The sequence below is a fragment of the Natator depressus genome, chromosome 2 (genome assembly GCF_965152275.1).
Source record: "Natator depressus isolate rNatDep1 chromosome 2, rNatDep2.hap1, whole genome shotgun sequence".
In the NCBI taxonomy this organism is placed as follows: domain Eukaryota; kingdom Metazoa; phylum Chordata; order Testudines; family Cheloniidae; genus Natator; species Natator depressus.
In genome coordinates this window covers 139,466,556-139,492,765 of record NC_134235.1, presented here as the reverse complement: position 1 = coordinate 139,492,765, position 26,210 = coordinate 139,466,556, and the positions used below count along the sequence as shown (strand labels likewise).

The 26,210-nt window shown below is 38.7% G+C and overlaps 1 protein-coding gene across 2 annotated transcripts in view; it reads left to right on the top strand.

The window, feature by feature from the left end:
* Window positions 1-26,210, top strand: part of ADCY2 (adenylate cyclase 2) — a 442,623-nt gene that overhangs the window by 348,027 nt on the left and 68,386 nt on the right. The window contains exons 13-16 of one of the 2 annotated variants that reach the window (XM_074945057.1): window positions 1,175-1,244; window positions 4,978-5,075; window positions 17,106-17,190; window positions 17,984-18,049. In XM_074945057.1, the coding sequence (XP_074801158.1) occupies window positions 1,175-1,244; window positions 4,978-5,075; window positions 17,106-17,190; window positions 17,984-18,049 (319 nt within the window). The remainder of the gene's footprint in view (window positions 1-1,174; window positions 1,245-4,977; window positions 5,076-17,105; window positions 17,191-17,983; window positions 18,050-26,210) is intronic. The other variant, XM_074945058.1, reaches the window with a different exon arrangement.

The window sequence follows — 26,210 nt, the reverse complement described above, 5'->3', positions numbered from 1 at the left end:
TCCCAGGATTCAGAGATAAGGTAGATGAGGTAATGTATTTTATTGAAGCAATTTCTGGAGGTGAAAGCAAGGGTGCTGGAACAATTTGTATAGTAGGGGTGCTGAGAACCATTGAACCAAACTGTAAAACCTATATATAATGGAAACTTCCTCAAGTCAGGTGGTGCTGCAGCACTCCCTGCAACCGTAGTTCCAGCACCTATGGGTGAAAGAGAAGAGCTTTCAAGCTACACAGAGCTCTTCTTAAGGTCTGGGAAAGGTACTCAGAGTGTCACCAAACAATTGCAGCCAATACTCCCTGCAGACCACATCCTGAAAGAAATCTTTCCCGAATCCCCTTTTCTGACTTTCAAACAACCCCCGCAACCTCGTCAAGCTCGTCATCAGAAGGAAGGTCGCCGCAGACCAGAACTCCCCCAACTCAAAATGGCACCTGATCCTGCCAGAACAACAGTTGCAAAACCTGCAGACATATCTCCACAGCTACCATGATCAATACCCCCAGCAACACACCTTTCAAAATCCATAGATCCTACACATGCCTAACACGTGTCTCATCCAGTGCACCAAATACCCCAATAACTATGTGGGTGAAATCAGACAATCACTATGCTCTCCAATCAACTCATACAGAAAAATGATAAAAGACAAAAACACACATCACCTGTGGGAGAACACTTTTCATAAAATGATCACTCCATATCTGAACCTCAGTCCATGTCCTCAAAGGAAACCTGCACAACACCTTCAAAAGATGAGTGTGGGAACTTAAATTCATAACTGTACTAGACACTAAAAATCATAGTCTTAATAAAGACGCTGGATTTATGGCTTATTACAACAATCTGTAACCCCCTAACCCCCATTTTTTGTCCTATGACTGCAGAGGCCACTTTACCTTGAATGTTGTCTTACAATATGTATCGTCTATTTACACTAAACAATCTGTTCCACTTAGCCTTTAACTGTGATACTCTGAGTACCTACTAGACCCTGCATAAGAGCTCTGTAGCTCAAAAGCATATCTCTCCCACCAACAGAAATTTCTCCAATAGAAGATATTACGTCATCCGCCTTGTTTTTCTTACTTTACAGCTTTTCAATGATAGAAAAAACAGGGCTAATCTGTTTTGGTGCCCTTTATAATGTTTTGTATATTTCTTTATTCTTTCAGGCAATGGCTTAAATCTGAAGACATTCAAAGAATATCACTACTTTTTTATAATAAAACTCTGGAAAAAGAAGTAAGTTGTTTTCACCTCAGAATCAATTATTTCTGTATTTTAATTTAAATAATGCAAGTCACAAAAGACATTTGTTAGGTAGTTAACATGTTTTGTTTTTAAAATGCTAAAACTTATCACCAGCTTCTTTTACGTTTATATTGGCATAGGGAAAAAATAATGCAGCCTGTAAATGTCCCCCAAACATAAATAAACTATTTCTGAATGTCTCTATATACTTTCAATTACAAATGGTGCTAACAAGGGAGAATTGAGACCTCAGAATTCAGTGCATCTTATCTGCCAGGATGCACACCACACAGAGTATTCGTGTTACCGGCTAATATTAGCACTAAGAGCTGCATATGGTATGGTATGGTAAGGCTGGGGAAGGGATAGGGGTGGGAATCTGATTTTCTCTTTCCTAAGTGTTATTGTTAAAATAGAATATGATAAAAAAAAAAAGTGAAAACCTGATTTGCAAACAGAATAGAAAATATGGGACTTACGTGGGTAAATGAGGGCATTTTCAATATAAAGAATGTACATTTTATCAAATTTCACATTTTTTCTGTTTTTAATTGACAGTCATTTTATAAAATTTTACAACATTTAAAAAATATTATTGTAAATGTGTCTATTTTCTTTTATGTTTGCTAAATTACAACATAGGAGGCTGTAACTTGATGTGTATAGGTAAAAGAATGATAGTGAACAGCAGTGTGAAGCATCCTGTCCATATAGAGTACCATAATTCTTCATAAAAAGAAAAAAGAAAAGGAGTACTTGTGGCACCTTAGAGACTAACCAGTTTATTTGAGCATGAGCTTTCGTGAGCTACAGCTCCATGATCTTCAGGATTCTGAACTACGTTCCCTGAAGGCGCCGTGCTTAAGTGGCTGGACTCCCTCTTGCCAGTGCACATAGATAAGTGTTCCAGGGTAGAGTTCTCCCATGTAGCAGGGGACCTGAAGTAGGAGGCAGACAGCAACCTCTTTCTCACCCACAGCACAACTAGGAAAGGGGCCACAGAACACTTTTTCCTTGCCATCACATCTGCTTCTCCTCCAGAGCTCTCCTTTCCTCTGATCTTTAGAACCTTAGGGAGAAGGGATTCATTCCTCTATCCCACAGCCAGTCCTGCTGCTGTACTCCTTTTGCTGGTGGGAAACACGCTTCAAGCTCCTCCTCATGTGCACAAACGGGAATCTCGAGTAGGAATATAGAGGTTATATTACCTCTGTATTTAGTGCTGATGTAACTGCTGCTGGAATACTGTTTCCAGTTCTGGTGTCCACAGTTCAAGAACATTGATAAATTGGAGTGGGTTCAAAGAAGGAACCACAAGAATGATTAAAGCATTGGAAAACCTCCTTCATAGTGGTAGACTCTAGGACCTCAATCTATTTAGCTTAACAAAGAGAAGGTTAAAGGGAGACTTGATTACAATGTTTAAGTACCTACATGGAGAACAAATATTTGATAGTGGGTTCTTCAATCTAGCAGAGAAAGGTATAACACAATCTAATGGCTGGAAGCTGATGTTAGACAAATTCATACTGGAAATAAGGCATACATTTTTAACAGTGAGCGTAATTAACCATTGGAACAATTTACCAAGGGTTGTTGTGGATTCTCTAAATAATCACTGTGGTCCCTTTTGGCTTTGGAATCTATGAATCTTTTCCTTCAGGAGAGAAAGTAATGAGTCCTGCTGATGAGAGAATGAGCAACATTACTCTATTTCTTGTATTTTCTCTCGTCTCCCTTTTGCTTTCTCCTTTCTCTGCCTCTCTCTCCTGTCATTTCTCTTTTCCCCCTCATTCTTCACATGCACATGAAAGTGAATGAGTTGTGTGTGGAATGGGGAGAGGAAGAGCAGGAGAGAGAAGGAGGAAAAGTGCAAGTCAGTTTGAGTGGAGGAGAGGAAATGATATTCTAGGCCCCAATCCTACAAACACTCATGGATGTGTATAACCGCTTCAGTAGACCAGTTAATGGGAATACTCTGTGCTTCATGTTCAGCACATGTGTAAGCGTTTGCAGGGTCCAAGTTCTTTGGGGTAGGGACTTTTTTTTAAGTATCTGCGCATTGCTGAGCTTACTGAAGCCCAGATCACTATATGGGCTGCTGAGCGCTGCCATGTGACAAATAATGATTATTTTCATATCCAACTTTTTAAATTTCCTTCTCCGCTTTCTTTTATTGTCTATGGGCTCACTCTTGCTTCCACTAGGGTTGCCAATTTTTTGTGGATGTATTCCTTGAGCTTTAATCACATGACATAATCTTTAATTAAAGATTAATCTTTTAATTCCTGGAGACTCCAGGCCAATCCTGGAAGGTTGGCAACCCTAGCTTCCACTGAAGTCAGTGAGCGATTTGTCTTTGACATCAGTATGAGAAAGATTGGGCCTTACTTGATCTGAAAGAAAACCAAAGTAATGAGAGAAACAATTTATTTAATTCAAGAAGCTAATTACTTGATCTTCTTACAAGCCTGTAGAAGTGTAAAATATTAAAACAAATTATCGAGTGGGTCAGAATTTTCTTGTGAGTTTATAACAACAGCTCAAGGCCTTAGGTGTTCAGTGGTTCTATTAAAATACTACAGACCACTTCAACAGCTGCAACAACAGAACCAACTGCAAATATATGCAGACATATGCCTTAAAGTTCATTTAACCATCTGATAGTAATTGTTTTTAATGTGCCACAGAATTCAAGAGTGCCTGGGGGAAAAAAGTCCTAAAATTCACATTTTGGGCTATGTTCTGTCCATAGACATGCATTTTGAGTTCTGTGCATGTATTTCAGGGCAGAATGTGGCCTTTAGTGTAAAGGCATAGCTGTGTACTTGCAGTTAAAAAGCACAACTCATTCACTTATCATTTATAAGGTTTGCATTTTGAGCACTTACGAAATTACTCATTGATCTATTTTGCATTAATTATATTTTCCCAGATTTCCTAGACCCTGAACAATTATAATAGTTAAAACATTTATTTTTAGAATACTTTATTGGTTTAGATTTGAGACATCTATATTTCTACCTAGCAAACAATGCATTTCCTGTGATAAATATTTTATTTCTTATTTTTAAATATGTTTCTTTATAAACTAATTAGGAATTTATAAAAACAAGGATGGAATTGCATGCATATAATTTAATGACATCACAGTATTTACACTAACAGACTATAACTGTGCCAAATTTCAAAGACCTACTGCAAACAATGAACATGTGAGAGCTTGTCAGAAAAAGATCACAAAAATCTTTTCTAATGGAAAGCGTTAGGCAACCTGAATATAGGTGTCATTGCTAGTTCCTTCTTTAGGGTATGGGTCACTCCTGGACAAAGTGGGACATGTTGTAACACCTATGCCATTAGCTAGGGTTGCACGAGAATTTGAAGAGAATGAAAAATTGAACATTATTAAAAAATTTAAAGTTTCTACAGTTAACTTAATTATCTCCTCTGGGATGTTTAATTATAATCATGCTCTTTGGGTAGATACAATATATGGACATTTCAGTTTGATAGAAGAAGCACTCTCTAAAGTGTGGAAAGAGAGCAAAAGCTTCGATGCTATGCATGACAATGGGGAGGATAATCACTGAAGAAAAAATAAATTAAGTTTTGCAAAAGGGTTTTTATGTATATCTTCCTGTTTAAAATGCAACTTAGGCTAGTCAGCAATTTTATCGATTTTGGGAACTGTAGTTTTAACAATTTCTAATTTATTTTGTAGTACAGAACAACTACATTGCCAGCATTCAAGTATTATGTGACATGTGCTTGTCTCATATTCTTCTGCATTTTTGTCGTGCAGATTCTGGTATTACCAAAGTAAGTAAATATTACTAAAATTTTCTAGTTTGTATCCAGTTCATTTGTATTGCTACGTATTGGATCATAAATAAAAAATGGTAGTATCCTTAAACTGTAGGTAATAATTTAGCATTTGCCAGGATGCATGTGTTAATTCATGGAGAGTGGAATGAAACGGATATGAATGAGACCTCCAGATTACTTCAGAGCTAGGTTATATAACTTCTGTTTTTAAATATCATAATATTCTGATGCTCTAATACTTATCACCTTTGGTGTTTTTTTTTAAATTAGACCTATTCTGGGGACAAGGATAAAATTGAAATGAGTGTGGAAAAGTATCCAATACTGTGTATAAGTAATTATAACTAAAGTAACTTCAATAGCCTGTGGATATATTATGTCAGACTAAATGATCACAAGGGTCCTTTCTGACCTTCTAATCTATAGACATTTTCATCGTTTCATTTCGGGTGTTTTTGCATCCCTTAAATATTACTTTTCTGTGAAATTTGATGAAATTTCTATTTTAAAATTTAAAAAAGCATGAACATTTGCATTTGAACGTCTCTAGTGAAATTCCATCAAATACAGGGACTGCAACTGACCTTCTTTCCTTTAGATACTTCTTTCCTCTTGCATACTCCCCTTAGGACCAAGGACAATCTGCACCTTTCAGAGTTTACTAGAGTATTGTTCATCCAACCAAGTAAGAGTAGACAGATTACCAACATTTTGCCTTATGCAGTTCCAATAAATCTTTACATTACATTATCTGGCACATTAACTTTTTGTTTGATTGCAGGGGTTAAACTCTTTACTAGTTTACTAGGTTAACAGTATTATTGCCTGATCTTACCACTGTGTAATAGATAGGACTTCTATTTACCCCTTTTTCTGTTGCTTAATTTGGATATTTAATCATTTTAATGCCTTATTTGCCCTTGAAGTTAAGAAATATGTACAGTTTCTCACAGGAGCCATATTCAATATGGGAAACTGTGCACCTGTCTTCAGAGGCATCAAGGTTCCTTCCCCACTCTGAACTCTAGGGTACAGATGTGGGGACCTGCATGAAAGACCCCCTAAGCTTATTCTTACCAGCTTAGGTTAAAAGCTGCCACCACCAAAGTGTTACACAAAGAACAGAGAAAGTGCCCACTTGGAAATGTCCCCCCCCCCCCCCCCCAAATATCGCCCCAAGCACTACACCGCCTTTCCTGGGGAAGGCTTGATAAAAATCCTCACTAATTTGCATAGGTGAACACAGACCCAAACTCTTGGATCTTAAGAACAATGAAAAGCAATGAGGTTCTTAAAAGAAGAATTTTAATTAAAGAAAAAAGTAAAAGTATCACCTCTGTAAAATCAGGATGGTTTTACAGGGTAATCAGATTCAAAACATAGAGAATCCCTCTAGGCAAAACCTTAAGTTACAAAAAGACACAAAAACAGGAATATACATTCCATTCAGCACAACTTATTTTATCAGCCATTTAAACAAAACAGAATCTAACGCATATCTAACTAGATTGTTTACTAACTCCACTGAATGCATCCGATGAAGTGAGCTGTAGCTCACGAAAGCTTATGCTCTAATAAATTTGTTAGTCTCTAAGGTGCCACAAGTACTCCTTTTCTTTTTGCGAATACAGACTAACTCGGCTGCTACTCTGTAACTCTTGCAGTAGTTCTGACCTGCATTCCTGCTCTGATCATGGCAAAAAACATCACACAGACAGATAGAACCTTTTGTTTCACACACCCCCCTTCAGCTTTGAAAGTATTTTGTCTCCTTATTGGTCATTTTGGTCAGGTGCCAGCGAGGTTATCTTAGCTTCTTAACCCTTTACAGGTGGAAGGGTTTTTCCTCTGGCCAGGAGGGATTTAAAGGTGTTTACCCTTCCCTTTATATTTATGACAGGAGGTATCTGTTGGTATAATCTCATGTTCTCACCTCCATGCCACACATAATGAAAAACAAGTATGATTCATCTTTTCCCCATGAAGCAAACTTAGAAGACGTTTTCTTCTTCGTAAGGGTACATTTTAAACTGTAAAAGTAATAGCATATCAGCTACATAACACTTTTAGAAAGTAGAAAATATAAAGCATAAAACTCATTACTTTTTTAGAGTGCAATATTTGGTTCTGACTCACATATTAGATTAAATCTTTTTAGTACACATTGTAAAAAATACAACAGAGTAGAAAATAATACAGAAAAACAGTAAATAAAGCAAAACATAAAAGACAAATTACTTTATAATATTTGGACCAAATGCTTCCCACATTTGTATATGTGCAGTTATATGTGTATGTGTATCTGTGGGCAAATTCTGACCTTTTGTTTATCTTTGTCTATGTTTATGGATTGTTTTTTATAATTTTCACTGCATTTTCAACAAGGTTAAAATTTAATATTTGCCTGCTCCTTCTTTTTGGAGGGGAAGATAGGACTTTGAATTATTCTTGGGATCAGGAATCAAGAGAGAGAATCATAGAATTTAGAGATTGAAAAGGCTATCCAGATCATTAGATCACCCAGTCTATTGGTCTACAAGTGCAGTATCGATTCTCACTGTATATTTGTTAGTGTTTTGCCCAATCTAGTGGTAAAAGTCCCAAGCAATGATGGTATAACCACTTCCCTTAGGATTTTATTCTACAGATGAATACCTATCACTACAAGAAAGCCTAAATTTATTCTTTCTTCATTTTCTCCCATTACTTCTAGTTATGTCGTCATGGACCACCCTAAACAATTCTTCTCTTTTCTCGGTGTTATAACAGCCTTCACATATTTATTAACTGATGTGGCAGACAATAGTAATCACCTTGCCAAGCTATACATATTTAGCTTTTTTAATCTTTCCTCATAATAAAATCTCTGTACCCTGTCATCATTTTGCTCACTTTGGACTCACTCCAATTTGTCAATCTCTCTGGTAATGAGTTGCCAAGAACTGAATGAAATTTTCCAGGTGTGATGGCAGTGGAGCTGTATAGGGAGTAAGTACTACTTTCTTACTCTTGTCATGTGATTTTTTGCATAGACACTCCAAATTGCACTTTTTTTGTAGAATTACCAAATTATAATCTTTGTAAATTACTGTCCATTATTAGCCTTGCATATATTTCAGCATTATTCCTGCATAGATTTCTCCTTCCAAGTATATTTATTTGGGGTTTGCCCAGATGTTTTCATTTTAAGGTTGCATTTTTCCATGATGAATCTTATTTTGTTTCCTCTCCATGTTTCTAACTCTTTATATCCCTTTGCGTTATTCCTGTTCTTACTGTTTTTCAAAACCCCTAACAGTTTCATATGATCTGAAGCCCAGATCCACAAGGGGACTTAGGCATTGTGACACTGCGCATTGCAGCTCCTAACTTCTAGGTGCCTAAAAAAAATCACAGGAACAACACTGTGATCCACAAAGCCTGAGTTTGGCATCTGTGTTCTCCGTGCAATGCGTGGGGAGACACAGGCACCTTAGAATTCGATCCACAAAAGCCAGCACTCTAAGCAAGGAGCTGCCTAAGCTAGACAATGAGAGATGCTGACAAGAGGAATGTGTCCTAAGCCCCATCCGTCTCACGGCATTAGGTACCAACATCTGGGCTGCAGGGAGGCACCTTTCTCTGATCTGAGGAAGGTAGTTGCTCCTCTGTCTAACTTGCATGCCAGGCCCAGTTGGGTAGGTGTGTTCAGAAGCCACCTAACTGCACACACAACCTCTGTGGTGGGGAAGAGGCAGCAATAGTATTCCCTCATAACCTTTAGCCTAGAGGTTTTTCTCAGCAATGAAGCAGTAGTGTTTTTAATTAACACTAAATGAATCTATAGAAGGTTCAATGGATGCATAAATTATGTTCATAAAATAATCTGAGGTCTATTTTCAGCTCAACCACAAACTTCCTGTGTGACCCTGAGGAAGTCAGGGGACTTTTCTCTACCTCAATTTCCTCATCTGTAAAATGAGGATAATACTAATACTGACCCCCCCATCAGTGTTCTGAATTCAGTAATATTTCTTAAACAATTTAAGAACTTCAGTCTGAAGATATTATAGAAGTTCATTGTATAAAGTAATGGTTATAAATACCAGTCATTACTTCTCTGTTTGGATTTTGCTATAGAAAGTCTATCTTGAGCAAGGCAAAGTAGTGCACTTCATCTACAGTTCACACCATGCTAGGGACCCCTTAAGATGAACTGATTCAGTGCAATATCTTGGCAGCCTCTGCCAATGAGGGTCTTTTTTGGAACTCAGGCTAGCAATTAATGAGTGTGGTACTGATCCTACCCATTTAGATTGAGAAAGTCACTTTCTTGAGCCCATGACAGTGAATCAAATGCTTTAATTCCATTTCCACCACCCTATTTAACTTATCAAGAATGAAAATCTCTAATGAAAATGAGTTACATAGAGAAAGCAAAATTGTGCCAATCATGATTCTGCAGTTGCTACTTTTTGCAGTTTTCAAACCAAAGAGCTAATTCAGAGCTACACGTGACTAATTACAAGACAATTATTACTTTTCTGTTTTGCTTAAAATGTATTCTTCATAAATTCAAGTCAAATTGCAAATAACATTGTGCTTATAAAATTTGTGGCATATATGATGATCCTCTTAGAATTAATTCTACTTAATAAAAATGAAATATACCTTATTTCATAGGGATTTTTTCCTGCTGTCAATGCATATTTAAAAGGTTCACATTCTGTACTTCTTAATTCTATAAAATAAATAAATGAAGTCAGACAACTTTTAAGGCATTGTACATTTATAAGTGAAGCAGGCATATGGATTTTCACCTGTCCGTAATTAAAAGATAATGGTGGAGGAGTGTGCAAGGCAACTAGCAGCTTTTGTGGACAATTAAACACTAAAGCTTATCATTTGCAAATGGGTTGTAGCTGATAATCACAAAATTCATTTACAATAAATTTACTCCAATGCTATTAACATAATTCCTCTATGTACAGGACAAAGACTGTTCAATAAACTATATTTTAACAGAAGATTAAAAAAAAAAATTCCCCTGCAATTCTGTACTAATGCTCTCTCAGGCTTTCCAGGATGATGTTGGTTGAGCGTAGATAAACATAACAGAAGAGTAAAAGTTAAAAAAAAAATCAAGGAAATGGTCTGAGTGAACACAGAGAGAGAGAACTGGATCCATAATGGGGCCTGAGATAGTATTATATTACTTCTGTTTTGCTGCTGTAACTCCTTCGATTTCAGTACAGTAACACCAACTGCAATGACGTAAAACTGGAGTAATACAGTGATGAATAAGAGTCACTATTTAAGTGATATTTGGAAGATTATTATAACATTTCATATTTCAGGCGTGTGATTGGCAGAAGTTCTTTATCCTGTGATTACATTGTTTATTAGTAGTTTTTCCCATTGAGTAGATAAATCAATGACTTGTTTACATAATAAACTGCATAGTATGAAACATAAAGTTAAATTCAATCAGGTTACCCAGTATATCTTGGAAAAAATTAATGGGCAGTTGTGATACACAGTTGCATTAAAATGACCATAAGGCTTTGATCTCTGCTTGTTCTCAAAGCAGGACTTCCAGTAATGCTCCCTTGCTTACACCTTATTCGGATCACAGCAGTGTTCTCTTGTAACTGACACCAAATTACACCCTTCTTGCCTTCTATACACTGGTTTTATGTAGTTGGTTGACTATAAGTTGGCACTATTTGTTTTTGAAATGCAGAATGCTAAATTGTGAACTACTTACTCATATTGAGGCTACTCCTTTAAGTAACTGCTCACCATAAAATTCAATGGGACTACTTGCCTGGGTGACTGCTCATCAATATAAGTAAAGGCGTTTGCAATTGTGCCTGTACTGGGTTTGTCCTGGCTATATCTGAGATCTCTTCCCTGGGCTTTGTTCTGACAGGCATCTATGTTCAACAACAGCATCATTCATCATTATGTCTTCTGTCACGCAGAGATGCTGATTCATGTAGTTCTCTCCATGAGACTTTATTAGGAACATGTTTGGTGGGGGAGGGGGATTAGACCAGTGTCCAGCTGAGCAAGGCTGAATTTCATGAGGAACAAAAGCAGCACCTTTGTCTGAAAGCAAGCTTTCAAAATAGAATAGAATACAAGAGGAAAAAGCTACAGCACTATGAGCTGTTTCTGCTGCACCTAATGAAGAAAAAAAAAGGGACTGAAAATGAGTTTTAATATTCAAAGGATTTTTCTCAACAATGAAGCAATTGTATTATTAAAGTATTTGCACTGATTGAATCTGTGGAAGGCTCAGTGAATGCATCAGCCAAATCCCCAAGGATTTAGCTACTGTTAGATTACAAAAACAAAGTTAAATTTAGTGTTGTCATGTTGTCATGTATAACCTCCATCTTTTTAAAAATTATTTCTTTACTGCTTTTAGGTGAAGAATAGAATTTGCAGTTAAACAATTATGAACATGAAAATTAGTTCCCTGCCAAGAAGAAACAGAGGCATGAATTACCATAGCATTTAATGGATTCTTAAAGATATATTCAGTAATACACATAATATTCTGTCACAGTAATATAAGTGAGGGACAAGGAAAACCACCCCCACCCCTTCTTTTAATATCTCTGTCTTTACAGTGAATCAGTATTTTCAATAAAAATATTGCCAACATTAGTTATATATAATACTAATATATTTTCATTTTGAAACAATCTCACAAAAGATGAATTGGTCAAAATATAGTTATCTCAATGTAGTCATAAGAATAGGAGGAGACTGCTAATAATGTGGATGCTCAAGATCATCAATTCCTCATACTTACAGGTATTGTGAAAACTAGGGAGTTCTTATATCTTTTCATCACACTTCAAAAATCAGTCCTTCCACAGGTGATGATATACAATCTTGGCCAATCTGGGAGCTCAGTGAGGTAAATAATGATAACATTTGGGGATGGAACTTCTGGAAATGAGGGTATTCAAATAGGTATAGTAAAATATTTAATGGACCTGAAGGCTTCTGAATACCCTTTTGCCAAAATGGTTTGTCTGAACCAAGCAGATAAAAAGAATCTGATAAATTACTACAGTACATGTGGAGAGCTTACACAATACACAGGATTATCTTTAATGTAAAGATCTGGACCAAGATTTTCAAATTTGGAGTGCCTCAATTTAGGTACCTAAATCTACATTTAGGCAATTAAATAAGTGGCCTGATTTTCACAGGCACTGCAGCTCCCATTGACTTCAGTGGGCAGTACCACAAGAAAAACATTGCCATATCAAAATTATTTACCCACATACTCTGGTACCCTGCTTCATGCAGTATCCTGTACACACGGTACTGTATGACATTCCTGCAAACTTAAAACATGTCAATAACAAAAGTAAATTGCTGATGCAATTTTCCCATGGTCAGTGTTTAAAATGCTGGTATTTCATTTTTCTGTAGCTTGCTTCCCACTCTGGTAGCTTAAGGAGCAAAGTGAAACTACTTAAGCTTACGGAGTAGCAGCCGTGTTAGTCTGTATCCGCAAAAAGAAAAGGAGTACTTGTGGCACCTTAAAGACTAACCAATTTATTTGAGCATAAGCTTTCGTGAGCTACAGTGGTAACTGCAGAACCACCTGATCAACATCCTGTACAGCAAACAGGGAAAGATTAAGAAGGCATGCATCCAATGAAGTGATCTGTAGCTCACGAAAGCTTATGCTCAAATAAATTTGTTAGTCTCTAAGGTGCCACAAGTACTCCTTTTCTTTTTGCATAAGTTTAGTGTAACTAAAAGAGAATGCTGATCTTTCCTCAAAAACCCTTTAAAGGCTCCTCACTGTTTACATGACCACCATTCTCCCTGTCAGTCAGTCCTGTAGCCTAAGAGGTCACCTTTGGCCACTCCCACTCTCTTGCCCATACAGCCGAAACTTTCCACTTCTACCTTTACCACATTTCTAAGATCTGTCCTTTTCTCTCCGTCCAGACAATCAAAATTCTCACCCCAGCTTTCATCATCTGTCATTTGACTACTGAAACCTCCTTGTCTTCTGCTACTCTCACACTGACATTGCTCCCCTTCAACACGTACAAAACATAGCTGCTAAGATCCTCTTTTTTCAGCTGTTACTTAGACCACATTACCCTCCTTTTTGTACACCTCCACTGCTTCCCCCCATCAAGTATAAGCTTCTTGTCCTGATCTTGAAGCCCTTTCACAAGTCTGCCCTTATCTGACCACTCTGGCCTCTTATTAAATCGCTTCCTCTCCCCACCTCCTTCACTCTGCAGCAATGACTTTCTATTCTGCCTATATGTCAGCTCCTCATTCCTTCTCCGTATATATGGAATACCCTCCAAAAACTGGTCTATAAGGCCACTACCTTCTCTTTTATCAAATCTTTCCTCAATACCCACTTACATTGTGACTCCTAGAAGTCAGCAAATGAATGACAGGCCAGTCAGCCTCACCTCAGTCCCCAGAAAAATCATGGAGCGGGTCCTCAAGGAATCAATTCTGAAGCACTTACAGGAGAGGAAAGTGATCAGGAACAGTCAGCATGGATTCATCAAGGGCAAGTCATGCCTGACTAATCTAATTGCCTTCTATGACGAGATAACTGGTTCTGTGGATGAAGGGAAAGCAGTGGACGTGTTGTTCCTTGACTTTAGCAAAGCTTTTGATATGGTCTCCCACAGTATTCTTGTCAGCAAGTTAAAGAAGTATGGGCTGGATGAATGCACTATAAGGTGGATAGTAAGCTGGCTAGATTGTCAGGCTCAACGGGTAGTGATCAATGGCTCCATGTCTAGTTGGCAGCCAGTATCAAGCGGAGTGCCCCAAGGGTCAGTCCTGGGGCCGGTTTTGTTCAATATCTTCATAAATGATCTGGAGGATGGTGTGGATTGCACCCTCAGCAAGTTTGCAGACGACACTAAAGTGGGAGGAGTGGTAGATACGCTGGAGGGTAGGGATAGGATACAGAGGGACCTAGACAAATTGAAGGATTGGGCCAAAAGAAATCTGATGAGGTTCAACAAGGACAAGTGCAGAGTCCTGCACTTAGGACGGAAGAATCCAATGCACCGCTACAGACTAGGAACCGAGTGGCTAGGCAGCAGTTCTGCAGAAAAGGACCTAGGGGTTACAGTGGACGAGAAGCTGGGTATGAGTCAACAGTGTGCCCTTGTTGCCAAGAAGGCCAATGGCATTTTGGGACGTATAAGTAGGGGCATTGCCAGCAGATCAAGGGACGTGATTGTTCCCCTCTATTCGACACTGGTGAGGCCTCATCTGGAGTACTGTGTCCAGTTTTGGGTCCCACACTACAAGAAGGATTTGGAAAAATTGGAGAGAGTCCAGTGGAGGGCAACAAAAATGATTAGGGGACTGGAACACATGACTTATGAGGAGAGGCTGAGGGAATTGGGATTGTTTAGTCTACAGAAGAGAAGAATGAGGGGGGATTTGATAGCTGTTTTCAACTACCTGAAAGGGGGTTCCAAAGAGGAGGATCTAGACTGTTCTCAGTGGTAGCGGATGACAGGACAAGGAGTAATGGTCTCAAGTTGCAGTGGGGGAGGTTTAGGTTGGATATTAGGAAAATCTTTTTCACTAGGAGGGTGGTGAAACACTGGAATGCGTTACCTAGGGAGGTGGTGGAGTCTCCTTCCTTAGAAGTTTTTTAGGTCAGGCTTGACAAAGCCCTGGCTGGGATGATTTAATTGGGGATCGGTCCTGCTTTGAGCAGGGGGTTGGACTAGATGACCTCCTGAGGTCCCTTCCAACCCTGATATTCTATGATTCTATGAATGCTTGCTTGAGAGGCAGAAGGGGTGAGCTGGCACTTACTCTGTAGGTTTGTTATTATTTAACAATTGCAAGTGTTAACATATGTAAAAATTATATGTATGTGATTGCATCCTTCTCCTCCCAGCCTTTGTGTGTCACTTATCTTTTTATATTTTAAGCTTTTCAGGGTAGGCAGTACAGCCCAGATTCTCAAAGGCATTTAGGTGCCTAACTCCCATTGAGCTCACTGCAATTTAGTTGCATAAATACCTTTGAGGATCTGGGCCTCTGTCCTCACATGTGCATGTGCACTGCTTAAGTGTGATGTGGCCTCACTCCTGATTGGAGATTCTGGCAGCTACCGTAACACAAATATTTAATAATAATAATTAATAATATGCATTTTCAGGTAACTTAAAAAAATCCTGATTATTTCAAGATGAATACATGCTGAGGGCATTATGAATGACCTTGCAAATTTACTTTTATTCAGCTGTTCTTACCAAATTGAATTTTTACTAATACTGAGAGTTTAAAGGTGCATTAAGTAATTGGCCAGACAGCTTATAATATAAAATGTGTATTACTTATTTTTATTTATTTATTTTATTTATTTATCTTTTTTGGTGTATTACTTTAGCACCTAGGAGCCCTAGCTATGGACCGTGACTGACCCCTGAAAAAATTATTTTAATGGCAATAGTATGGCATAAAACAGAAAAATCTGCAGGAGTAGAAAGCTTATTTTGAAAACTCCATCCAGGCGTTGCCCATGTATCATATTTGGCAAAGAAATAGGTTTGCTGATGCCCAGGGGAGCCAAGGAGTATAACTTTTAAACTCTGCAGATGCCTCAAGATCTGTAGGTAAAACTGCAGATTGGTGCTAAGAACTAGGCCTTGAGTGCTGCTGCTCTCCCCGCCTCCCTCCCCCTCTCATTCCCCAGGAGTAAAGCTAACTCAGGATCTGTTTTGCCATTGGTAGGATAGCCATGACTGCACCTGCATCTCCTTATTCCCAGTCCCAAAGCACAGAGCAAGAGTCAATACTTCCTTAAGCACAATTAGCTCTAATGTGTTTTTCTGGGAAAATCTGCCACGTGACCATATTATAATACCTCATGGAGTGAGTGCCCTCCCCTCTCCACCTGGCCTGGTTCATCATGGCCGGCCTTGGTTCTCACATGGAAGGACCTCCAGTATCTTAGGGGAGGGAACACAATGCTATATGGGCTCTGCTTCTCCTCTTCTGTGTTTAATGGGCATATATGGACGATATTTGCTCTAGGTTTTTCCCCTGGGTACCACACAGCAAAGGGTGGATTAGAGGCTCATTATCAGATAGACTAGTTTTTTTTTAAAAAATCCTTTTTCTCATTTTAATGTTGATTTTTTTTCTTCGTTGTTATTTTTCATGGGTAAGGGACTTTTTAAAATGTTTGTTATTATGTATTTATTTGCTTCCTTTTACTGTTTTTCACTTTGTTTCCTTTCTATGAAACCTATATTATTATTACTGTTAATTTTGGATTTAAATAGACTCTACAATAATTAAATAGCAGTAGGTTAGCAATAATATTCTCCTTTAATACAGAGTTTCTATAGGAAAACATACTATAGATGTCTGCTCCCATTTAAGCATTAGTAAAGACAACTGGTGTTTAATATCTTATATTATGTCTTTAGAAGATGAGAAATCAATTGCCTTTGCTTCAGCAACATTAAGCAATGCAGAAATCACTATCAACAGCTATATTTAAGGTTGTATAATGTTATAAGTCACTCTTTTCAGTTGTTCATAATTTTCTGAAGCTCTTCGTGGGCAGAAATTTTCCAGGCCTGGACTCTGCCCAAAGTATCATTTTTTGGAAACTGTGAATAGAAAATGGTTCAGCCTTTGTTGAGAAGAAAGACAATGGTGGCGGGGCGGGAACATAGCTACCATATTTTTAAAAAGTGGGTGTTTTTTTTTTAAATGCAATCTTGCTGATATGGTTGGATTTAGAAAATTGTAATTTGGTGCACAAAGTATAGCCGCTTACTAAGAAGTAATGCTTATTAGCCTTCTGGTAAAATATTGGATTTGTTTCCCTGGGTCATTGATGTTTGAAAATTGCATTTTAGGCAGGATTAATGCCTGGGATATCATTTTCTAACCATCTTTACCAACATTCTGAACAAAGGAAGGCTGCACTGTAGATATGTGTACATCGTTTGCATAATGCCTAATAAACTTTTTTTTCTTATTGTCTTATAGAACATCTATCCTTGGAATTTCCTTTGGGGTGGCATTTCTCTTGCTTTCCTTCATTCTTTTGATCTGTTTTGCTGGACAGCTTTTGGTAGGTAATCAGAAAATATTAACTCAGTGGTCTATACCATTTCTTATATATAAGAAGCCAGATTATAGAACCTTCTGTCTTTTCAAGATCCTGTGACCTTTGAAAAATGCCAGTTTAATAAGGACCTATTCCTGCTGTTTGTACCAAAGCTCCCATTGGTTTCAGTGGGAATTTTCCTTGAGTAAGGCATGGAGGTCCAGGTCCCTGAGGGCTTTATTCCCCTAGGTTAATTTACTTTCAGCTTCTTGAATGATCTGAAAAACATAAAATGTCAATGTGATGACAATCTTTGCATACAATGATTGCAATTGGGGTCAGATTCTCTGACAGGTTTGCATTATAAATAGACTGATTTGCTTTATTTTCTGAGGTGCAGAGTTTTTTGCTTTTGCACTGATGAGAGCTAGAATAATTTTTTTGTTTACCTGGTGAATACTTTCATGTTGTGATAGAATTTTTGTGTGATTTTTAAATATTAAACAACTGTGTAATCTGTATTTAATAACACATTTAATATTTATTGTAATTTAAATATCATGTGACAGAAGACTATATACTGAAATTTGATATTAAAATACTGTTGCCACGTGAACTGTTAATGTTACTATCTACTTATTAGCCCATCTGTTAATGTGTAGCATTTAAGTATTTCACATACTTAATGCAAGATGTTGGCAAATTTCTTCTCTGTAAATTGCATAAAAGATCATTTAAATATTGCATTTGAACAGCATGTTAACATGATATTTTGTTAAATGCTAAGAGAATGTTTAACAAATATTTATTGTTTCAGGGCAAAATACTTCTTTCAGTCATGCTGGAGGAGACACAGAATAACTCCTTTGAGAGCCAGGAAGAGGTTGTAGCTTTACAATGGTGTAAATGAAAGCTGAATTTGGCTCTTAATATTTAACTAAAATCTAACTGGACATTATTTATATAATTATGATATAATTCCACATTAGTTAATTAATATGTGGTTTTGCCATTCATCCTGTGTCATCTCACAGACATATTAAATCAAAATTAAGCTCTTTTGATTCTTTAAACATATTCTTTAGTCTTTATTTTCCAATGACGTCTTCCATTTTGAAACCAATCATAGGACTTGACGGGGGAGGGATAGCTCACTGGTTTGAACATTGGCCTGCTAAACCCAGGGTTGTGAGTTCAATCCTTGAGGGGGCCATTTGGGATCTGGGGCAAAAATTGGGGATTGGTCCTGCTTTGAGCAGGGGGTTGGACTAGATGACCTCCTGAGGTCCCTTCCAACCCTGATATTCTATGATTCTATGATTATTCCCTGCTTGCCTGGTACACTTGTATCAGTCGGAGTGTATTGGTGCTCCACACTTTCTACACAGTCAGAGACTCCACTGAAGCAGGAAGAAAAGAGAGGATTCTGGGATTGATGGAGAATAAGTTGTTGCATTTGGGGGTCTCAGAAAGAAAGAGGTAATTGAGGATCCTAGTACAAGAGGAGCAATCAGTCCATGTATATATTAGTTCAGGTATGAGAAAATTAGAGGATTCTAAGCTAGAACTCCAAGTCTTAACTAAAGAATACCATAAAAATATTTTTAGGAATAAGCAGAGCAATGAGAGGCATATAAAACAAGTGATATCAATCTTCCTTACAAAAATCAAGGATCACCTATAAATGAGAAAGGACTTGATATGTGAAGTAAACCGATAACAAGATTGTTTGAAAATTAAGTTTGGTCATGCTTCCTAAGAAAAGGTGTGTTCTTTGGCTAGACCCCAACCCAAGAATATTGTGGGGTTGCTGTCAAGACAGGGAAACTAGTACACAGTACAGATCACCATGACTATACATGAGATAAGATCCTATACTCGTGTATGAGGAGGTTTTAAAAACATGTACTTGGTTACATGCCCAGTAGCAAATTTCTTAAATAAATAGTAATGCTGAAAAAGCATCTGAGGTTAGAGTCTGGCCATTACCATGAGCTGACCTGGAAAGTCTAGGTCTAAATGCATGTGATATATATTGCTCAATATGCCTCTCTAGTTATTAAGAGAGTTCCTTTGGTAGCATGGTATTTTTTAATGTTTTGTGAGAGAAACCTGATTCCTAGGATTTCAAAAATCTACAGTCTCATTCCTGCTAAACTAAACAGATCCAGTATCATAAGACAATAACTGATGTATATTTTACATAGTATTAACTTCTGTTACACGAGGCTTCAGAACAGTGCTGTCATTATGATAACAAGGGTCTGCCACAAAAATTCTCCTTCTTAATTGGTGATTAACTCTGTGTACAGCTTGTGCATATGTTCACAGGGAGAAAAGATGTAGAACTGGAGAATCCTTTTCATTTATTTTTCCTATTTAAATGAACACTTTAATATAACCCTAACTAAGGAGAGAAACAACACAACTTGGTAAACAAACCTTGCTTGAAGCACACTCCACTGGAAATGTTTACAGTTACTTCATGAAAAAATACAGTGGGTGAAGTCATGGCTCCATTGAAGTCAATAGCAAAACTCCCATTCAGTTCAGAGGAGCCAGGATTTCACCTTCTGAAGTATATGCTGATTGCATAGAAATGTTCAGTTTATGTAATATGATTTTTGAGAAATTGAAGGGAGAAGCCCTTACAAGGGTGATAGGTATCTTATCCGAGAATGTTATTTGAAAATACTTGACCTGGATACAATCTAATGCATTTGATAAACAAATGTTTTGCCTTTTAGATATACTTTTTTATGCAGTCTGGAGATAAAACTCATAATCAGATGATTTTAAATGACAGTATTACTTGAAATCTAATAGTTTTTTTTTAATGAACTAACTAGCTTCAGATACTTCACCTTCCTCATGCCCCTTCTCCACCTCTATCAGCTGTGCTTTTTACAATCACTCTTTCAAACTTTTCCCCTGGTATGAAAGACTTACACAAGCAAGAGGGAAAACAGATGTACTGGTTTTACAGAGGAAATAGTTAAAGTGACTATACACATAATGCTATCAAGTGCCCAAAGTAAATAAACTGAAATATTGTTTTTGTTTCCTCTAACCTCTTTCATGTGTAGTAACCTTACAGAGCATTACTTGTACTATAGTTGGTAAAAAGCACAAAAGCGTTCACAGCTGAGAATCCCAAAAAGAGATCGGCACCTCCTTCCAGTCTGTCAGTTGGGTGCCTAAGACTCAGATCTGTGGGAGTGAAGTGCCTAAGTATCTGTGAGGATCTGGGTCATAAGCCGCACCCCTCTCCTCTGCATTTTACTCCTGGCTCACTTAAGGGGCTTCCCACTCAGATTGTGGGCATCTAGGATCTCTTTCTTGGGTGTCTAGCTCTCCCCATATAGTGCAGTGCCTAAAGTCCGTTGTTAATCTAGCCCTAAGACTCTGCATTGTTTTATCTGAGTCTAGTACTGAATTGAAGTGTGCTCTTGAGGAACTCAATCTCTGTGTGATTCAGTTTGCTTCTTTATATAATACAGATAATAATGCTACCTCCTAGCCATGGTGCAAGACTTAATTTAACATTTATAAAGTGCTTTGAGATTCTTAGATAAAGGTGCAAGATTACAATTGAGTGTTACTTTTTAGCCCAGATTAGCTCTTATGCACAAACCTAATATAATATCAATTTTATTACTGTCTATTAATGACATCAGGAAAAATATGATGGCAGCAAAGATGTGCCAGTGAATGGTGAATAGCAGAGCAAAAAGAAGGAAATAAGAAATAGATTGCTACAGCAGGACTACATGGCAGGGTGCAGTACTTTGGACAGAGCAGAAATGTATGTTGATGGGGCACTATTCTCAATGGGACCTCTCAGTTCTGAAAACAGGAGACAGGGTCCTGGCATATTGGAGTCAAATGATATTGGAATACCTGCTCCACTGAAGTCTTTGCTCATTCATCCAGTTAAGGGGGGAATGCAAACATTCTTTTCTGGGGCTTTTCTTTTAAAGGAGCAACCCAAAAGAGTTCCAATAAATGTAGGCAGTATCCAGAAATGGTGCCACTTTAATAATATCTAATATTTATTTTCAATGCTCACAATATATTTTTCATATATTTTCTACTATATAGAGAACATATGTTCCCCTGAAGGGGGATCCGGGATTGTATCTGTGTGACCTATGAGATTTCTTGCTGACCTGAGCAGCTGCAAGCAGTGGGGGCACTATTTCTATTTGTGCCTTGTGGGCTTGGCTGTCAGTAAGCAGCTTATTGGCATCTGCAAAGTAGGTTATTATATTATAGCTGTGAATTATTATAATCACTCCTGTTAGCACCATTATTATTTATTGTGCACCATAATTGTGTGCCTGATATGGTAAGACAAAGAGAAAAGAGAAACTGGAAAACAGCTGGACCTTCATTCATATCTATCTTCCTCTCCCACTGCATGTGTCTAATTTTGTCTCTTCTGCGATGCAGAATCCCAGCATCCCTCACTGCAACCAAACTATGTGTGTGAGCTCAAGTTACACCCTTTTGCCATTGCAGATTTGGAATCTGACCCACCAGCTACAAATCATAGAATATCAGGGTTGGAAGGGACCCCAGAAGGTCATCTAGTCCAATCACCTGCTCAAAGCAGGACCGATCCCCGACTAAATCATCCCAGCCAGGGCTTTGTCAAGCCTGACCTTAAAAACTTCTAAGGAAGGAGACTCCACCACCTCCCTAGGTAACGCATTCCAGTGTATCAACACCCTCCTACTGAAAAAGGTTTTCCTAATATCCAACCTAAACCTCCCCCACTGCAACTTGAGACCATTACTCCTTGTCCTGTCATCCGCTACCACTGAGAACAGTCTAGATACATCCTCTTTGGAACCCCCTTTCAGGTAGTTGAAAGCAGCTATCAAATCCCCCCTCATTCTTCTCTTCCACATACTAAACAATCCCAGTTCCCTCAGCCTCTCCTCATAAGTCATGTGTTCCAGTCCCCTAATCATTTTTGTTGCCCTTCGCTGGATTCTTTCCAAATTTTCCACATCCTTCTTGTAGTGTGGGGCCCAAAACTGGACACAGTACTCCAGATGAGGCCTCACCAGTGTCGAATAGAGGGGAACAATCACGTCCCTTGATCTGCTGGCAATGCCCCTACTTATACATCCCAAAATGCCATTGGCCTTCTTGGCAACAAGGGCACACTGTTGACTCATATCCAGCTTCTCGTCCACTGTAACCCCTAGGTCCTTTTCTGCAGAACTGCTGCCTAGCCACTCGGTCCCTAGTCTGTAGCGGTGCATGGGATTCTTCCGTCCTAAGTGCAGGACTCTGCACTTGTCCTTGTTGAACCTCATCAGATTTCTTTTGGCCCAATCCTCTAATTTATCTAGGTCCCTCTGTATCCTATCCCTACCCTCCAGCGTATCTACCTCTCCTCCCCGTTTAGTGTCATCTGCAAACTTGCTGAGGGTGCAATCCACACCATCCTCCAGATCATTAAAGAAGATATTGAACAAAACCAGCCCCAGGACCGACCCTTGGGGCACTCCACTTGATACCGGCTGCCAACTAGTCATGGAGCCATTGATCACTACCAATTGAGCCCAACAATCTAGCCAGCTTTCTCTCCACCTTATAGTCCATTCATCCATCCCAAACTTTTTTAACTTGCTGGCAAGAATACTGTGGGAGACCATACTGAAAGCTTTCCTAAAGCCAAGGAATAACACGTTCACTGCTTTCCCCTCATCCACAGAGCCAGTTATCTCATCATTAAAGGCAATTAGATTAGTCAGGCATGACTTGCCCTTGGTGAATCTATGCTGACTGTTCCTGATCACTTTCCTCTCCTCTAAGTGCTTCAGAATTGATTTCTTGAGGACCTGCTCCATGATTTTCCAGGGACTGAGGTGAGGCTGTCTGGCCTGTACTTGCGAGGATCCTCCTTCTTCCCTTTTTCAAAGATGGACACTACATTAGCCTTTTTCCAGTTGTCCGGGACCTCCCACGATCGCCATGAGTTTTCAAAGATAATGGCCAATGGCTCTGCAATCACATCCACCAACTCCTTTAGCACTCTCGGATGCAATGCATCCGGCCCCATGGACTTGTGCTCGTCCAGCTTTTCTAAATAGTCCTGAACCACCTCTTTCTCCACAGAGGGCTGGTTACTTCCTCCCCATGCTGTGCTGCCCAGTGCAGTAGTCTGGGAGCTGACCTTGTTTGTGAAGACAGAGGCAAAAAAAGCATTGAGTACATTAGCTTTTTCCACATCCTCTGTCACTAGGTTGCCTCCCTCATTCAGAAAAGGGCCCACACTTTCCTTGACTTTCTTCTTGTTGCTAACATACCTAAATAAACCCTTCTTGTTACTCTTAACATCTCTTGCTAGCTGCAACTCCAGGTGTGATTTGGCCTTCCTGATTTCACTCCTGCATGCCCGAGGAATATTTTTATACTCTTCCCTGGTCATTTGTCCAATCTTCCACTTCTTGTAAGCTTCTTTTTTGTATTTAAGATCAGCAAGGATTTCACTGTTAAGCCAAGCTGGTCGCCTGCCATATTTACTATTCTTTCTACACATCGGGATGGTTTGTCCCTGTAACCTCAATAAGGATTCTTTAAAATACAGCCAGCTCTCCTGGACTCCTTTCCCCCTCATGTTATTCTCCCAGGGGATCCTGCCCATCAGTTCCCTGAGAGAGTCAAAGTCTGCTTTTCTGAAGTCCAGGGTCCGTATTCTGCTGCTGTTCTTTCTTCCCTCTGTCAGGATCCTGAACTTGACCATCTCATGGTCAATGCCTCCCAAGTTCCCATCCACTTTTGCTTCCCCTACTAATTCCTCCCGGTTTGTGAGCTGCAGGTCAAGAAGAGCTCTGCCCCTAGTTGGTTCCTCCAGCACTTGCACCAGGAAATTGTCCCCTACAGTTTCCAAAAACTTCCTGGATTGTCTGTGCACTGCTGTATTGCTCTCCCAGCAGATATCAGGGTGATTGAAGTCTCCCATGAGAACCAGGGCCAGCGATCTAGTAACTTCTGTGAGTTGCCGGAAGAAAGCCTCGTCCACCTCATCCCCCTGGTCCGGTGGTCTATAGCAGACTCCTACCACGACATCACCCTTGTTCTGCCACTGAAAAGAGCAGCCTGAAATGCTCAGGCCAGCACAGATTCTCGTATTTGGCCTTCATGCTTTGATAGAAGGAAACCATTTTCCCATTAATTTTCAGTATTTTGAGAAGACAGGATTTATTTACCTAAATTATAATCATGGTGGGTTGTTGTTGTTGACCAATCTGAAAAAAGCAAATACGTACAGTTGTTTGGCAAGCTGGGTTCTGCCATCCCTGATCTCCAGAGATGGATGTTTTGGAGCCCCTTACAGAAGGTCCTGAGAAAGTGTATGAGGTGGCAGCTGCGAAGCCAGTTTTTTCTTTAATAAGGCCCTGTAACACAATTTAAAACAAAATGTTCAGGGCCATATTCTGCTCTCAGATAACTTGCATGCATTTATGTCAACAGGAGACATGTACACACAACTGAGGGCAGCATTTGTCCTCCTGGTTGTGTGTGTGTGTTATATAACTTAAGATTGCCAATTGATTTCATTTTAAAATATGCAAAAATAAATAACTAATTTGTTTCCTAATCTTGTCGAGCCTTGCTATGCCAAATTTCAATCCTGGAAAAATATTTAAGAGAAATGCTATAAACTTCTTGAGGATTTGAAGTGGAAACACCAATATTTTTTGTCATAGTAATGCTCTTGGGTTCTGCTTGGTTGAAATTAAGGACATCTGGCTGTCATCACACTGTGCACTCATCTTACTTAAATGACACCTGTTTGCCCTCTCAATCTGTTCTGGTTTTAAATGGTTGTCATCTTTGCAAAGGGAATAAGATGTGAAATGACTGTCAGTCTTTAACAGTTCTTGCACATTTCCTTTTCTTTTCATTGGAAAGAGAACATGAAAAATACTTATGCTCTTCAAAGAATAATTCATTTAAAGACATTAAGGGTTATGTGACTATCTAGATCTTTTTGGGACTCAGTTAATACATCATAAGCTAGGAGATTTATACTTGATTTTCACTTTAGGTTCATCATAATAAGTTGATGGCCCATTGATCACACTATTCCAGAGCACTGCAGTTCAACACCGGAGATTATTAATCAAGTATGCATACAGAGCAATCTCTTGAAAATATAGCGGTTCTGAAGTGTCAAGCACATTGCATCCACAATTTAGAATTCTTTCCTTTTCGGAAATACCATACTAGATCAGACCATTGGCCTCTCTAGCCCAATAACTTGTCTCTGACAGTGAATAGTATCAGATGCTTCACAGGAATGTGTAAGAGTAGAAAGTTATACAATAACTTGCCCAGTTTGGAAAGTTTCTTCCTAACCCTCTTTAGTTAGAGATTGGCTTATACCCTGAAGCATGAGAATAGCCCTTCCAAACTTCAGTTCTTTTTTTAATGCTGCAAATTTTTGGCCTCAAAGAGATTCTGTGACAAAGAATTTCACATTCCAATTGTGCATTGTGTGAAAAAAGTAGTTTCTTTTATCAATTTTTACCAATGTGCAGCCTTTCAATTTCACTGGAAATTGTTCCCTTTGTTCCCATATTATGAACAAGTACAAATAACTGCTCTACCTATGTTAGGATATAGATATTGAGGCCTGTCTGCAAAGGCCTATACTTTAAGAATTTAGGTGTATTTTTATCACTTAGCTAGTTATAGAGGTACAAAACAAGAATCAAAATCAGTCTTCCTGTTTATAGGCCTTCTCTCACTATGATAGTCTAAGGCCTTGTTCTTAGGCTAAGGCCTTTGGCTAAACAACAGGGGCAGCCATAAGCTAGGAAGCGAACGATCACGTCCTCACCAGTCACACTGAAGTAAGGCAGTTTGGGGCTGTTAAAAAGGTGATCCAATCTATCACCTCCAGAGAAAGGGAAGAGCCTAGAAGATTAAAAGAAAACTTAGTTTGATAGCATCCTGTCTGGCAAGAACTCACTTATCAAAAGCTGGGGTGTGAAATCCTCATTTCTTTGTTGTTCTATCAC